Source organism: Mustela putorius, unplaced genomic scaffold (assembly GCF_011764305.1).
Source record: "Mustela putorius furo isolate JIRA1106 unplaced genomic scaffold, ASM1176430v1.1 tig00001021_pilon_pilon_pilon, whole genome shotgun sequence".
Lineage (NCBI taxonomy): Eukaryota > Metazoa > Chordata > Mammalia > Carnivora > Mustelidae > Mustela > Mustela putorius.
Genome location: NW_025421534.1, coordinates 595,530 through 611,456, shown reverse-complemented (window position 1 = coordinate 611,456; position 15,927 = coordinate 595,530). Strand labels below are relative to the sequence as shown.

At 36.5% G+C, this 15,927-nt stretch overlaps 1 protein-coding gene across 2 annotated transcripts in view; it reads left to right on the top strand.

The window, feature by feature from the left end:
* The first annotated feature begins 679 nt into the window (after window positions 1-679).
* The window catches only part of SH3BGRL (SH3 domain binding glutamate rich protein like), a 100,929-nt gene continuing 85,681 nt past the window's right edge, over window positions 680-15,927 (top strand). For both annotated transcript variants that reach the window (XM_013050085.2, XM_004780639.3), the window contains exon 1: window positions 680-1,007. Coding sequence is in view for 1 of the 2 variants with exons in the window: in XM_004780639.3 (XP_004780696.1) it covers window positions 963-1,007 (45 nt within the window). In the remaining variant the exon portion in view is untranslated. The remainder of the gene's footprint in view (window positions 1,008-15,927) is intronic.

Below are 15,927 nucleotides of genomic sequence, written 5' to 3'. Positions count from 1 at the left end.
AAAAGAGCAGTTAATTATTTAAAGGGGGGGGGGTGTCTTTCACTCTCTGTTCATCATTTCAACATCCCTGCAACATATAACTCAACTCCCTTTCTTCAGTCAATTAAAAAATAAAACAAAACAAAAATCATTCACTTTCTTATACCGTATTTTCAATTTTTTATTGTTTGCAATTTATTCCTCCATTATTGAGTTTGCCAGTCAGGCCTCCTGAAAATTTTCAGAGACAGGATTCACTATCTTAACAAAAAGTAAAACTCATAAAGGAAGCCAATCCTGCCATTTCTGGTCTTAGGGAAACTTGAAACTTTTCTTAAATCTTTTGTGCCATTGCTCACTTCTTCAGTGCCGGATTTCTGCTACCAGCTAACTTCAAAATGATCATTACATAATAGAAGTCTTAAAATGCGCAAGGCTTTGAAGGCATGGGCTCTGGATTCAACAGTCTTCTTTCAAGGAAGATTTGTCTTCTTATTTGCATACATTTCTAAGCAGGAAGTTATGCGCAGAACTTTGACTTTCTGTGGTAAAATGTCTTTCATTCTAATGTAATTTAATTCAATGCTCCCTTTTGTTTTTTCTTTCTCCTCTACCACTTCTTGGGGATAGAACAGTCAACAGATCTGTTTCAACAGATCTCGCGGTGCTATTCGAGATTCCCTATTAAAAAAAAAAAAAAGAAAGAAAGAAAGAAAGGAAGGAAGGAAGGAAGGAAGGCAGGAAGGAAGGAAGGAAGGATGCAAAGGAGCCTGTGTTTTCCAGGCTTTGGGGCTGGGACTGCAGTGTTCTGAGCTCAATGAAAGCAGTCAAAGGAGGAGGCGGGACTCCGGCGAGTTCCCCTTCCACCTTCCCCCACCCATCTCTTCCCACCTTTCTTCCACCTCTACCTCGATTCCAGCCTTTGCGGCAGCTGCTCTCTAGCCGTTTGCACGACCCAAAGAACAGCGGCCTTTGTTCCCAGGATGGTGATCCGTGTGTATATTGCATCTTCCTCTGGTTCTACGGCGGTAAGGAGGGTGGGGAAACCGCCTTTGTTTTCCTACACACCTATCTCCTATTGCCCCAGAACCGTTAAATTGCAGAAGTTCATCAGGGCAGCTGTTCCTTCAGAGGACACAAGCGTCTTCCGCGTCCTGCCCTTCTCTTTCTTTCCTTTGTTGCTTCAATTTCATTTTTCCGTGGAGTTTAGCTTTGTTTGCCTTATGATGTTAAGATCACATTTCTTCTTTGAGGGAAAAGAAAAGCTACTGAATTTTGGTAGATGGGGAAAGGTGGTATATAGGGTCTTTAAGGTTAGTGGAAGAAGTCAAATAAAATCACAGACTGGTGAGTTTCAGGAGTGGGAAATTTGACATTTGTGTTTTAGGTACTGAGACGAAGGGCTGGCGTGCCCTTCTGTAAGGATGTAAAACATGCGCCGGCTGATGACATTGAGTGGAGGCCTACTGAGGCATTGCGATTATTTTTGAAGTGAGGCCGCTTTAATCAAAGAGTCATTTTGCCAGTGTGTAGGAGAGGGTGTTTAAACTCAGACTAAAAAGAGTGTTAGAACTAGGCAGAATTCGGGAGGTGAAGTTGAGAACAATGGTGCAAAATTGTGGGGTTTTTAAAAAGCAATGTAACAAGGGACCTGTTTTTTCTTTCCATAGTGTCCCTTATTTTGACTTCTTTTTTTTCCCCCAAAGATTTGTCTTCTAACAGGTTCTAACTGCTTCAAATATATTGAGAACTAAAAAGGGAACTAACAAGTAAGTGGCTTGTGTAGTGGTAGACTCCAGTTGCTGTTTCTTCAAATGCTGGGACAGTTCCTCCCTGGATTCATGTGCTTTTAATTTAGAGTAACAGTTCTTCAGCGGCTGTGGGAAGCAATAGGATAAACTGGGATGTAACCTGACTGTATATCCATGATAAATCAAAGTGCCTGTTTTTCACAACTCGAACAAAGCTAACAGTAGCAAGAGTAGATAGAAGAGTTCTGGATATAGGATGTAATAATTGCCTCCTCTTCTGAGCTTTAGAGCAGCAGCTATTCCATGTTTTTACTGTTGCTGGTTGTTTTGCTTATGTACCCCTAGGTGGGTTTGGGATAAAACTGAAGGTTATGTGAAATCACAAGAACCTTGAACTTTGAAATTTGTCTTCTCTAGACACTATGTGTGGATGTGTTTAGACAGTTTTCTGACAAAAAACTTGACATTTTTTTAGCAAGTTCAGGTTGAAAACATAAAATTTTCATATTGTCTTTGAACTTCACTTCATGAGCTTCTTGCTTTATTATTAACCACATATATTAATTTTGATATTTTGAAGTAATATTTGAGTTACTCTGAGTCTCAAATCCAATACAGTAATTATAAAATTTTAAAGACCAGCTTAATAACCTTACTTAAATTCCTTATTAGACTGAACAGATCAGGAAGTTAGTTTCATTTTGGGTGATATGCAGTTCCAATATTGCCATTTACTCTTTGCTTTCTTGCTCTTCTGCCCCTCCCCCAAAAGCAGATTAAAAAATAAACTCCTTTCATAATTTCTATTAAAGAATAATTGTACCTCTTTCTTTGTTAAGACTTAAGTTTCTAAGGGCCTTAAAAAATGACTGCTGTCTCTTATTATGCACATTGTTAGACTGGATTGCTGAAGACTATACAAATAGGAAATATTTATGCTACTTGTGTTTTGTTTGATTTTTTTCTTATCAGTAGAGGTTTGTATGTTGTTTCACTAATTATAGTTTTATGAGCCTGTTATCAAAATTATGCATAAGGCCAAAATAAATTATTTTTTTAAAAAGCATGGGTACTTTTAAATAGTGCTAAAATAGTATAAAGTGAGTATACTTCATTTATAACACAAATAGTTATATACTTATATACTTATAATACTTATAATAGTTATATTCTTCATTTATAACACAAATACTAAGGTTTCATTAAAATTGCTACCATATAGTTTTTAACACACGATTTAGAAATTTTGGGGCAAAAATCTTAATGGAAACACAATAATTGGTCAAAATGAGACAGTCCTATAAGTTACTAAGTGTAGGTCTCTGGAGAGCATTTAAAAGAAAGCTTTTGGTTTTGAATTTGTAATTTCTCACTGTTTTCTGATTCCTTCTAGTGGTTGTTATAAAAATAACCAATATTAGATGTTTTATCAGCTAGAGGAGAATCTATGCTAAGTCCAAAACAACATTAACTTGTTCTGTTCTTATTTCAAGACTCCTTTTCCTTCATAGACTGATTAAAACAAAACAAAACAAAACAAAAAAACAGTTTTCAAGTGTTTACTCAACTCTGCCCCAACACAGCACTTGCTTCTCAAAAGTTTAGAAATGAAAGCAAGTAGGTTGGTTTTGCAATGGTTTTCTTGCATCAAAAACTAATGACATACTGTATGGTGACTAATGTAACATAATAATAAAAAAAGAAAGTGATAATAATAGGAACAATTAAGTGTATCAGGTACTATTTCACCTTTTCTTTACAATTTCTAGTCCTGTGAATTAAGTTTATGATTATCTCTATTTTTAAGATAAGGAAATACAGGTTCAGAAAGTTTAAACAACTTTCTCAAGGTCACATAACTAGAAAGCCACAGAACTTGAATCCAACACAAGCTGTTTAAATACAGTAACATGTATTTAACCACCAAGAAATACATTGTCCCAGTGAGGCATGTAGAGGAGGCATGAGAAGAGAAATGTGAACATGAGAGGAGAGGTACAGAAATGACTTTCCCCTGTATATGGAAGAATTACCTGAGCATATACACATATAGGGATTAGAAAAATGAGGAGCTGATGTGGAAGAGGGATAGCATGTCTAAAGTTGAATGTCAGTAAGTGAGGTAAATGACTTTTCATTCAAGAACATGGAGATAAAGAAGACATTCCTATTTGGAACTATTTTTTATAGGTCAAGGTAGAAGAAATTCAGACCTTAATACAGTTTCTTTTTATGGAAATCATTTAGCAGGAATGCAATTCCAAAGTTGTCTGACTATAGGAGGTGATTTCTGCCTGTTCAGAACTGTTTGTGCATGTCTTGACCAACTATAACACAGAAGTGTATACCTTTTTTGTCAAGATTGTAATGCATTATACATTTATATTTAATGGAAAAGGAATAGAAAACACAGACCTTGTGTATCTTAATAAACTTCAAAAACTTTTTTTTTTAAAGATTTTATTTATTTATTTGACAGACAGAGATCACAAGTAGGCAGAGTGGCAGGCAGAGAGAGAGAGAGAGAGAGAGAGAGAGGGAAGCAGGCTTCCTGCGGAGCAGGGAGCCCGATGCGGGGCTCGATCCCAGGACCCTGAGATCATGACCCGAGCCAAAGGCAGCAGCCCAAACCACTGAGCCACCCAGGCGCCCCAAACCTCAAAAACTTTTAACAAAAATCAGCATTGGGTTTTGATGAGAATTGCTGGAGGGATGATTGCTTGGAGAATTTTAACTGTTTTGGGAGGATTTTTTCTCATACTTCTTGTAAGGTTTTTCCGGCGAGATAAACACAACACCAGGCAAAGTGGGTGCAAGGCAAGATTTATTAAAAACGCTCTCCGGCGAAGTTTCAGGGCTCAGGAGAAGGGGAGCCAGGAAAGTTGCACCGGGAGGAGGTGGGCACCCTCGGGCGAGGTTCCACCACTCTGGAAAGCAGAGTGGCGGAAGTTGCGCCCAAGGCAGGGACGAGGGGGCTTTTAAGGGGTCTTGGGGAAAGCTCAGGGGTCTTTTGGCAAGTTTCCCTTATTTGGATATCCCACCACTCATCGGGATCCCATTGGTCCACAGGAGCCCGGGGCGGGGGTCTCAGATTCCTGCTTGGGCCTTTGTTCTCCTGTCCGAGCTCAGGTCTTGTGGCGGGAACTTTCGCCATCTTTGGTAGCCCTTCCTGCCAGCCCAACACTTCCTTTCCCTGGACCCATAATAATCTCTATTTTATGATCTCTATGTATTCTAGGTATGCTTGGTGTAGAAATGTTAAGATTGTGATACATAGATGGTTTCTGAGGGGTTTATTTATGAAATGATTTTTTTAAAATGATCTCTTTTATGACTGTTAAAGGAAACTATTATCCATGTAAGAAATGAAATACACATAATTTTTTTATGACAGTGTTCAGTACACAACTTATAAAAACAAGTAAATAAATGCTTGTGATTGCCAAAGCATGAGTCACTAGGCATAGTATTTTTTTGATTTGGATAATACAGATGTGGAATAAAACACTACAGTTCTTCATTTATATGATTCTCACTTAATTGTATTTTAGGTGACAGAGTATTTTGCTGCTCTGAGTCTGCATTTATAATGAACATTGATTTGATGTATGGTCTTTGTTATAGCTTTCAAGGTTTGTTTGGATGCTGTTTAAAGGTATTTACAAACTATTTAAAAGAACAAAATCAGGAACTGAATGTTTGGACATACTTTTTGGATGCTCTAAACAGTGGAAAATGACAGCATTCTCTAGGTTAATGCAGGAACTCAATATTAGTGCTTTCAACTTGGTGCCCTATATTCTATGACTGACTTCCTAAATTTCACAGCAATAATGGAAAAGTTTTTGGAATAATTTGGCCCAACTTAAAGATGCTTGGAAAACACAATTATCAGTAATGATGATTCTTGAGCACTTAAAAGTCAAATGGTTTTAGGGAAGAATGTATTTTGGGAATTTAGTATAAATTTAGGTTTATGATCTGGTAGAAGAGAAAGATAAAATGAATTCATCTCTAGCTCAAAGACTAGTTTCTCTACTGAGGAGGCATTTTGATCTATGTACCTTAAGGTCAATTTTCCCCCTGGATTGGCCTGGGGGAAAAAAATAAATTGAAACCCCAGACACATTCAGGTCAAATGTTCTAATTCTCTGTAGTTTATCTCTAAATTCTTCTCTAAAATATACATTGCAAAATCAAACATATATCTTTTTATAGGAATATTTTCTGCTACTTAATTGAATAATTAAGCCTGACTGTGGTATTTCATCTCTTACTGAAAATATTAAACATATTGACAATTTGTCAGTGACTATGACCATCTGTTTGCTTTCAGTTCTGCTTTGTAGCCCACCAGAAAGCCTTTTATGCCTAGTCCTTAATGACTTCCTCCAATCCAGATCAAAATTAAATGAAAGTATAATTAGAGAGAAGGGGCTGTTCATTTATGAAGACTTTTTTTATTAATATGAGAGGCGAAGCTGACATTTTACACTTGGTTTAGCAGAATTCTAAGCAAAGGGATTATTTGCTAGTCCAGTCCCTCACATTTTGGCTTTATTAGGTTGTTTGAAGTTTTGCAGATTGCCAGAACATTAGGTAAAGTTTAAATATAAATTAAAACATATCATGACAAATTCAAAGATTATATATTTAGAAGTATTCAGTGTCAGTGTTATTAGATTTTTTTTTAAGGATTTTATTTTTTGATAGAGAGAGACACAGTGAGAGAGGGAACACAAGCAGGGGGAGGGAGAGAGGGAAAAGCAAGCTTCCTGCTGAGCCGGGAGCCCAAAAGACATGGATCCTGATCGCAGGACCCAAGGATCATGACCTGAGCTCAAGGCAGATGCTTAACGACTGAGCCACCCAGGAGCCCCAGAGGTTTTTGTTTCATTACTCATTCATTAACATGACTAATCAAGATTTGACTCTATTAATAGTAAAAGCTAACATTTATTTATGCTACATATATATATCAGACACTGTGCCCAGTGCTTTACATACATTATCTTAATTAGTTTTATCTTTATAATAACACTAATAAGTACTATTATTAGATCTATTCCATAAAATTGGAGAGAGTATCTCTAAGACCCAGAAACATTAGGTATATTGGTCAAGATCAATATAAATACTATTACTAGATCTATTTAATGAAATTGGAGTATTTCTAAGACCCAGAAACATTAGGTATATTGCTCAAGATCAAAGAGTTACAAATGACAGAACTGAGATTAGAACCCAAGTTGTTTTGGGGGTGCCTGAGTGGCTCAGTTCGTTAAGCATCCAACTCTTGGTCTTAGCTCAGGTTTTGATCTCAGGGTTGTGAGTTCAAGTTCCATGTTGGGTTCTACATGGAGCATGGAGCCTGCTTAAAAGAAGAAGAAGAAAAAAAAAGCACAAGTTGTTCTGACTCCAGAACCCACTCCTAAACACTCTGTTACTTACACTTTCACTTAGTGTATAGGTATTAAACAAAAATTATGTCAATAGTGCATTAAAATCTTGTCATGTGACTAGGGGCCTATAGTTGCTGTTTAAGACTGGATGATGCCTGAAAAGAAAGAAAAAGACTGAATGATGCCTAACCAGGCAAATGTGTCTTCATCCATACTCTTTACATGAGAGTTAGGTGAGACTGTGGAAAGTAGGGAGGTTGGTTAGTAGCATCAATTTCAGATACGTTTTAGTTCTTTTTTTGTTGTTGCTAATAAAATTGCCTAAGGGCAGATTTTTAAATAGCATTTGTGCCATGTATTGAACACTTATGATTTTGATTCTCTTCCCTGAAAAAGTATTTTCATGTTGCTATAGGCCAACATAATTCAAATTCAAATTCAAATTCTTTGGGGGTAAATACCTAGTAGTGCCATTGCGTGGTCCTGGGTAGCTCTATTTTTAACTTCTTGAGAAAACTCCATACTGTTTTCTAGAGTGGCTTTATGAGGTAGCATTCCTACCAACACTGTGAGAGGGCTCCCTGTTCTCTGCATCCCCACCAACATTTCTTGTTTCCTAACTTCTTAATTTTAGCTATTCTGACTGGTGTGAGGTGGTATCTCATTGTGGTTTTGATCTGTATATCACTGATGGCAAGGGATAAGGAGCATTTTTTTTTCATGTTATCTGTTGACCATTTGTATGTCTTCTTTGGAGAAATGTCTATTAATGTCTTTTGCCCATTTCTTAACTGATTATTTGTTTTTTCAGTGTTGAGTTTTCTAAGTTCTTTATAGATCTTGGATACCAGCCTTTATCAGATATACCATTTGCAAACATCTTCTCCCATTCCTTAGGTTACCTTTTAGTTTTGTCGAATGTTCCCTTTGTTGTGTAGAAGCTTTTTATCTTGATGAAATCCCAGTAGGTCATTTTTTGCTTGCCTCTGGAAACATGCCATTTTGCTTGCCTCTGGAGACGTGTTTAATGAGAAGTTACTCTGGCTGAGGTGGAAGAGGTTGCTGCCTGTGTTCTCCTCAAGGATTTTGATAGATTCCTGTCTCACATTTAGGTCTTTCGTGCATTTTGAGTTTATCTTTGTATATGGTGTGAGAAAATGGTCCAGTTTCATTCTTCTACATGGGCTGTCCAATTTTCCCAAAACCATTTATTGAAGTGACTGTCCTTTTTCCATTGGATATTCTTTCCTGCTTTGTTAAAGATTAGTTGAGTTGACCATAGAGTTGAGGGTCCATTTCTAGGATCTCTATTCTCTGTTTTTGTTCCAATACCATAATGTCTTGATGATTACAGCTTTGTAATAATAGCTTGAAGTGTTGTTGTATAAAATAAGATTAAGTTTTTTTATAAATTTTTTTAAATTTATAAATATTGTCTCTACTGCAATAATTGTTTTAAGTCACACAAGGTGGGTTTCTGTACATAAAAGAACAGATTTTGAGGCTTCATCAGTGTTTCTACAGTTTATGTCTTAGCTTTTCTCCTCTCAGTATGATGAGCCTGTCAGGATACAGCAAATGTTAACAAGGATGCAGAGAAAGGGGAACCCCATTATACTGTTGGTGGGAATGCAAGCTGGTACAACAGCTCTGGAATACAGTATGGAGGTTCCTCAAGAAGTTAAAAATATAAATACCCTATAATGCAGCAATTGCACTGCTAGATATTTACTCAAAGAATATAAAAATACTAATTCAAAGAGATATCTGTACTCCGATGCTTACAGCAGCATTATCACCACTAGCTAAATTATGGAAAATTCAATAGAGATAACAATTTACCTACCTTCTTTCTCTACCATATCATGAACTTCTTACTGTCCAGAATATGCTTATTCATGGTAAGTTTCCAAATAAATATTTGTTGATGCATGAATGGATGGCATGTTTAAATTCATGTTCAGACATGTCATTCAAATGAGGTTCTGCAGTTGCTAGTGGGAAATGTGTGGCTAGAACTTGGGGAAGGTGGTGCTGGAGAATATATATTGGAGTCATTCAGAAATAAGTACTTGAAACCAAAGGAAAGAATGAGCTCATTTGAAAGGAGGAATTGTAGAGTGAAATGAGAAAAAGGCTAAGAACAAGGACAGGATATTAGTGGATGTTCACATTTAGGATAGGGTAAAAGGAAGCAGGTGCAGCAGATAACAGGAGGATTCATTAAGAGAGATCAGAGTGGCATCCTTTAGTAGAAACCAGAGTACTGATTTAGAAAGGCTGTTGAATTCAGCGTAAGGAAATCATTAGTGATCCTGGAAATAGCAGTTTCAGTGGAATGCTGAGGACAGAAACCTGATTAAAAAGTCTAAAGAAATGCATTATATATTGAAAAGAGGTGAGTAGGTAGGCTAAGATTTGAGTAGTTTGATAAAAAGAAAAAAAAGTTGAAAAGAATTAAGTAACATTACCTTAGAGCTATTAAAATGGAACAAAACTAAGTAACTGGAATTTTGCCTTAAAAAATCCTATTTGTCAGTTTTCCCAGCCTATATTTATCAGAACATTATTGTTGTTTTATTTCATTGTAGAATCAACTTTAAACTAACTCAATTATTAGTGGCTGAAATATTCAAGAATTAGTATTTTAGAAATTATGACAGAGAAAAATGAATATTTGTAATTATAAAACAATGAAAACAAGTAAACATTTTTGTTGAAATGTCCACTGAACATTTTATCAAGACAGATACAAATTACTTCAGAAAGTATTGTCTTTAAAGTATAAAAGTCTTTGTTAATTTCAGTTGCCATATAAAGTCTGTGTTGACTATGTAGTAAAATGTCTTTATTTTTAGCTGTAAATTTAAATTGCCCTTGTAAGAGAATAGTCAGGAAAGTCAAAGTTCCTACAGAAATTATGAAGAATAGCTGGACAACTTACATTACTCTAAACTTCAGTAAAAACTAGCTTTACTCTTCAGAAAATATTGTTCTCTATGCTCTAACTTCTATGAGGTGGATTATTTTAGTCAAAAGAAAGTACAATTTATCTTTTTTTTTTTTTTTCAATTTGTTCTTCTACATTTAGTCCTCCACCTCCTAATCTTAACCTAGCTTCCAAAATTTCTGGGCTGACTTGGGATCTGGTGAAAGCAACTCAATAAAAAAGACATAGATAAATGGAAAGAAATTAGAAATTTGAGGCTCCATATAAATTAAATTATTAAATTCAACTTCAGAGAGTTTATAGAGCTCTGGTTTAGTACTTCTACATTGAGCAAACTTAATACGTACACATACACATACTAGATAAAAATTTGGTGGAGATACTCAAGTGCTGAATCTTAGCATGGACAGGCCCTGCCAATTCTGGATCTATAGGCTATGCTGAGCATTCCCTTCTTTTATCCCAATATTCATTCATTCATTCAGAAAATATTTATTGTCATCCATTGAGCTAGATTCTAGACCCAGGTACTCAAGAGTGAAAAGAGCCAGGAATAATCCTCAGCCTCTTCCCTGAGCCAGAATAAGGGAGGACATATAGAGATGTCAGTTTTAGTGACCAAATTATATGGTTTACAAATAACATATATATGAGGGGCTTGAAAGTGGAAGTACTTTAAGGACTATTTTTGTGCAAGTTGGTATGCTGTCTCGCAGGAATTAGCATTCTCTTACCTCCAAAAAATACCCCAAAGTATTTTGTCTACGTCTTCCAGTTGCCCTGACAATGATCTTCACCTTGAATCACTATTCTGAAAACAGTGATAGTTTAATATTGACTTTAACTTTTACTCCTTTTTCCTGCCATTTCACTTATATTTATAGATTTTGCACTGGTACTATTATACAGTTCTGATTAAAGTCAAATGTAGCAACAATGACAAGTTAAGGATTTGTGGTTTTATTACCTATTTCTATCAGTTACCTTGGGATTCTTGAACAAAGCATGCTAGACCTCTATTTTATTACCTCAGAATGTCTTTTAGTCCACTCAATAATCCCTTCACTTTGGAGTCACCCCAGCTTTGATCTTTTGTGTAAACAATTATGCTTTACAAAAATCTAAGGTGTATTCATTAATTCCTTTATTTATAACACCTCAGCCATCTTATTTTTTGTCTCTCCCTTTGTGTTCTCTCTGGCTCTTTCCTTCTTTTCCAAGGACTATAGGATTTCCAGCTATATATATTTCGTGAGACTTGTGATTTATTGACTTTAAATTAATTTCAAAATCAGCAGTTTATGCACTTTGAAATCAGTAATTTGCTGAAGTCTAAGTATTAGGCATCATTCATTTATGATAGATGACAGTATTAATAATGAAGAGAATCATATGCCATGACTAATGTAAGGCTTAATGTAATGCCTTTAAAAGATTTTATTTCCATGGGCACCTGGTTGGCTCAGTCAGTTAAGCATCTAACTTTTGATTTCAACTCAGGTCATGATCTCAGGGTTTTGAGATTAAGCCCCAGGTAGGGCTTTGGGTTAGGCATGGAACCTGCTTAAGATTAGCTCTCTTCCTTGCTCTGTGACCCTCCCCATTTCTCCCTCTATAAAAACAAAACAAACCAAAACACACACATACTCTGTCTCTCACTCACACTTTGGGGCACCTGGACGGTGCCTGGGAGGCTCATTCTGCTAAGTATCTGCCTTTGGCTCAGGTTGTGATCCTGCGGATCCAGTCCTGCACAGAGCACTCTGCTCAGCAGGGAATCTGCCTCTCCCTGACCACCGCCCCCCCCCCCCGGGGCTCTTGCTCACTCTCAAATGAATAAATAAAAAATCTTTATTAAAAAAAATAGTTGTTTCATTGTTAGATAATTCCAGTTATTAAAAGTAATTTTAGGGGCACCTGGGTGACTCCACTGGCTAAGCATTCTGCCTTTGGCTTGGGTCATGATCCCAGTGTCCTGGAACAGAGCCCCACATCATGCATCCAGCTCAGCAGAGAGCCTGCTTCTTCATCTGCTCCTGCCCTCCACTCATTCTCTCTCTCTCAAATAAATATTTTTTTTAAAAAGTAATTTTAAATTAAGTCAAATTATGGTTCATTCAAACTTCTACCAGTGGTCTGAATTTTTTTTAATTTGGAACTAAATCATCTCTTTGATATTAGATCCCTTTACCTAAGGTAAGACCCACATCATGACTTCTTGCAGTTTTTTGAAAATAGTTTTTGAATATCTGTCTGCAGACTGATTGTTCTTAGTTCTTTCAAATATTCCATATAATGCATATATTTTGTCATTTACTATCCTGACTGTGAGTTTCTAATTTAAGTCTCGCTAATTATCTTTAAAGTTTTTAATCCTGAAACCTTGGTGTAAGTATTCAGTGTAGTTTGGGATATATATGCTTATATTTCTGAGAAATTTGATGAATTTTAATAAAAGCACATTAAGATGAATGATGTGTTCAGGTTGTCCCTGTGACTGAGAGAGAATCTGATGGCAATAACACTTGGAATAAATGTGACAGAGATAAGAGCTGTGCTTAAGTTTTATAGTTAAGTAGAAAAGTAATTTTCAAATCTCCTTTTTTCTATTAGGGCAAATTGAAGAGGGTTATTTTTATGATCATTTGACTATACTGGCTACATTTATTGGGTGAATTAACATAGATGAATGCCTGCATACAATCACATTGGATTAACTATTAGTGTTAAGGCCAACTGTGGTAGACAGAGTAATGGCCTCCCAAAGAAAGCCACATCCTAATCTTTGGAACCTGTAACTATATTACCTAACATAGCAAAAAGGACTTTGCAGATGTGATTAAAGATTTTGAGATGGGAGAATATCTTGGATTATCCAGAAGGGACTGATGTCATCACAGAGTTTGTTATAAGTGAAAGATAGAGACAGGACAATCAGTGTCAGATTGACATGAGAACAAGTTGACAGCCATTTATGGATTAAAGATGGAGAAATGGGCCATGAGCCAAGGAATTCAGACAGCTTCTAGAAGCTGGAAAGAGATACAAAATGGATTCTCTCCTATAGTCTCCAGAAGAGAACACAGCCTTCCCAACACCTTGATATAGCCCACTGAGAAATGTTGGACTTCTGACTTCTAGAAATTTAAGGTAACAAATATCTGTTAGTTTAAGCCATTAAATTTGTGGTGATTTGTTACAGAAGTGAATAAACCAATGTTTAAATTGAATAGTCTCAGTTTCCCTTGATATAGTATAGAGAATTGAAAATAGGAGGTTCCAGAATATTGTCAGTAATGGAGGAGTAGGGTAAGATTTCTATATGGAACAATTGAGCATTTTTCCAATGATCTGGTCATTTGGTAATTGTCTGTAAGGAACTATGATCAGAGCCCTGAACTATCTAATCTGGCACCACAAGAATTGTGCCTGCCTGCCTGATTGTTTTGTTGAGAAAGACATATGACAGTGAACAGAGTCAGCATATTATAGATAGTCAATATAACTTAAACTCCATATAAAACTTTCTGACTATATAATCTACAGTTATGGAAAGAGCTTGGCAGAAGGAGCCAAATGCAGGTCTATTTTAAAGTTCAATCCCCAATTTTTTTTTCCTCAAGAGAGATTTTAAGCAAGTTTCCCTGCTTTTATCTACCTAAGATCTTTATGACTAAGCAAATGGGTCATATTTCTTATATTAAAGACAATTAGCATATAATATATTATTTTATTTTATCTTATTTATTTTCAGCATAACAGTATTCATTGTTTTTTGTACCACACCCAGTACTCCATGCAATCCGTGCCCTTTCTAATACCCACCACCTGGTTCCCCCAACCTCCCACCCCCCCACACCTTCAAAACCCTCAGATTGTTTTTCAGAGTCCATAGTCTCTCATGGTTCACCTCGCCTTCCAATTTCCCCCAAGTCCCTTCTCCTCTCTAACTCTCCTTGTCCTCCATGCTATTTGTTATGCTCCACAAATAAGTGAAACCATATGATAATTGACTGTCTCTGCTTGACCTATTTCACTCAGCATAATCTCTGCCAGTCCCATCCATGTTGCTACAAAAGTTGAATATTCATCATTTCTGATGGAGGCATAATACTCCATAGTGTATATGGACCACATCTTCCTTATCCATTCGTCCGTTGAAGGGCATCTTGGTTCTTTCCACAGTTTGGCAAACATGGCCAAACTATATGCTATATGCTGCTATAAACATTGGGGTACAGATGGCCCTTCTTTTCACTACATCTGTTTATCTTTGGGGTAAATACCCAGTAGTGCAATTGCAGGGTCATAGGGAAGCTCTATTTTTAATTTCTTGAGGAATCTCCACACTGTTCTCCAAAGTGGCTGCACAAACTTGCATTCCCACCAACAATGTAAGAGGGTTCCCCTTACTCCACATCCCCTCTATCCCCTTATTTCCTGTCTTGCTAATTTTGGCCATTCTAACTAGTGTAAGGTGATATCTCAATGTGGTTTTAATTTGAATCTCCCTGATGGCTAGTGATGATGAACATTTTTTCATGTGTCTGATAACCATTTGTATGTCTTCATTGGAGAAGTCTCTGTTCATATCTTCTTCCCATTTTTTGATATGATTGTCTGTTTTGTGTGTGTTGAGTTTGAGGAGTTCTTTATAGATCCTGGATATCAACCTTTTGTCTATACTGTCATTTGCAAATATCTTCTCCCATTCTGTAGGTTGCCTCTTTGTTTTCTTCACTGTTTCCTTTGCTGTGCAGAAGCTTTTGGTTTTGATGAAGTCCCAAAAGTTTATTTTGGTTTTTGTTTCCTTTGCCTTTGGAGACATATCTTGAAAGAAGTTGCTGTGGCTGATATCGAAGAGATTACTGCCTATATTCTCCTCTAGGATTCTGATGGATTCCTGTCTCACGTTGAGCTCTTTTATCCATTTTGAGTTTATTTTTGTGTATGCTGTAAGAGAATGTTCGAGTTTCATTCTTCTACATATAGCTGTCCAGTTTTCCCAGCACCATTTATTGAAGAGACTGTCTTTTTTCCACTGTATATTTTTTCCTGTTTTGTTGAAGATTATTTGACCATAGAGTTGAAGGTCCATATCTAGGCTACTCTGTTCCACTGGTCTATGTGCCTGTTTTTATGCCAGTACCATGCTGTCTTGGTGATCACAGCTTTGTAGTAAAGCTTGAAATTAGGTAACGTGGTGCCACCAGTTTTATTTTTGTTTTTCAACATTTCCTTAGCAATTCGGTGTCTCTTCTGATTCCATACAAATTTTAGGATTATTTGCTCCAGCTCTTTGAAAAATACTGGTGGAATTAGGATCATAATGGCATTAAAAGTATAGATTGCTCTAGGCAGTATAGACATTTCAACAATGTTTATTCTTCCGATCCAAGAGCATGGAATGGTCTTCCATCTTTTTGTGTCTTCTTCAATGTCTTTCATGAATCTTCTGTAGTTCCTCGAGTACAGTTCTTTTATGTCTTTGGTTAGGTTTATTCCCAGGTATCTTATGGTTCTTGGTGCTATAGTAAATGGAATCGATTCTCTAATTTCCCTTTCTGTATTTTCATTGTTAGTGTATAAGAAAGCCACTGGTTTCCATACATTGACTTTGTATCCTGCCACATTACTGAATTGCTGTATGAGTTCTAGTAGTTTGGGGGTGGAGTCTTTTGGATTTTCCATATAAAGAATCATGTCATCTGTGAAGAGAGAGAGTTTGACTTCTTCATTGCCAATTTGGATACCTTGTATTTCTCTTTGTTGTCTGATTGCTGTTGCTAGGACTTCTAATACTATGTTGAACAAGAGTGGTAAGAGTGGGCATATTTGTCGTGTT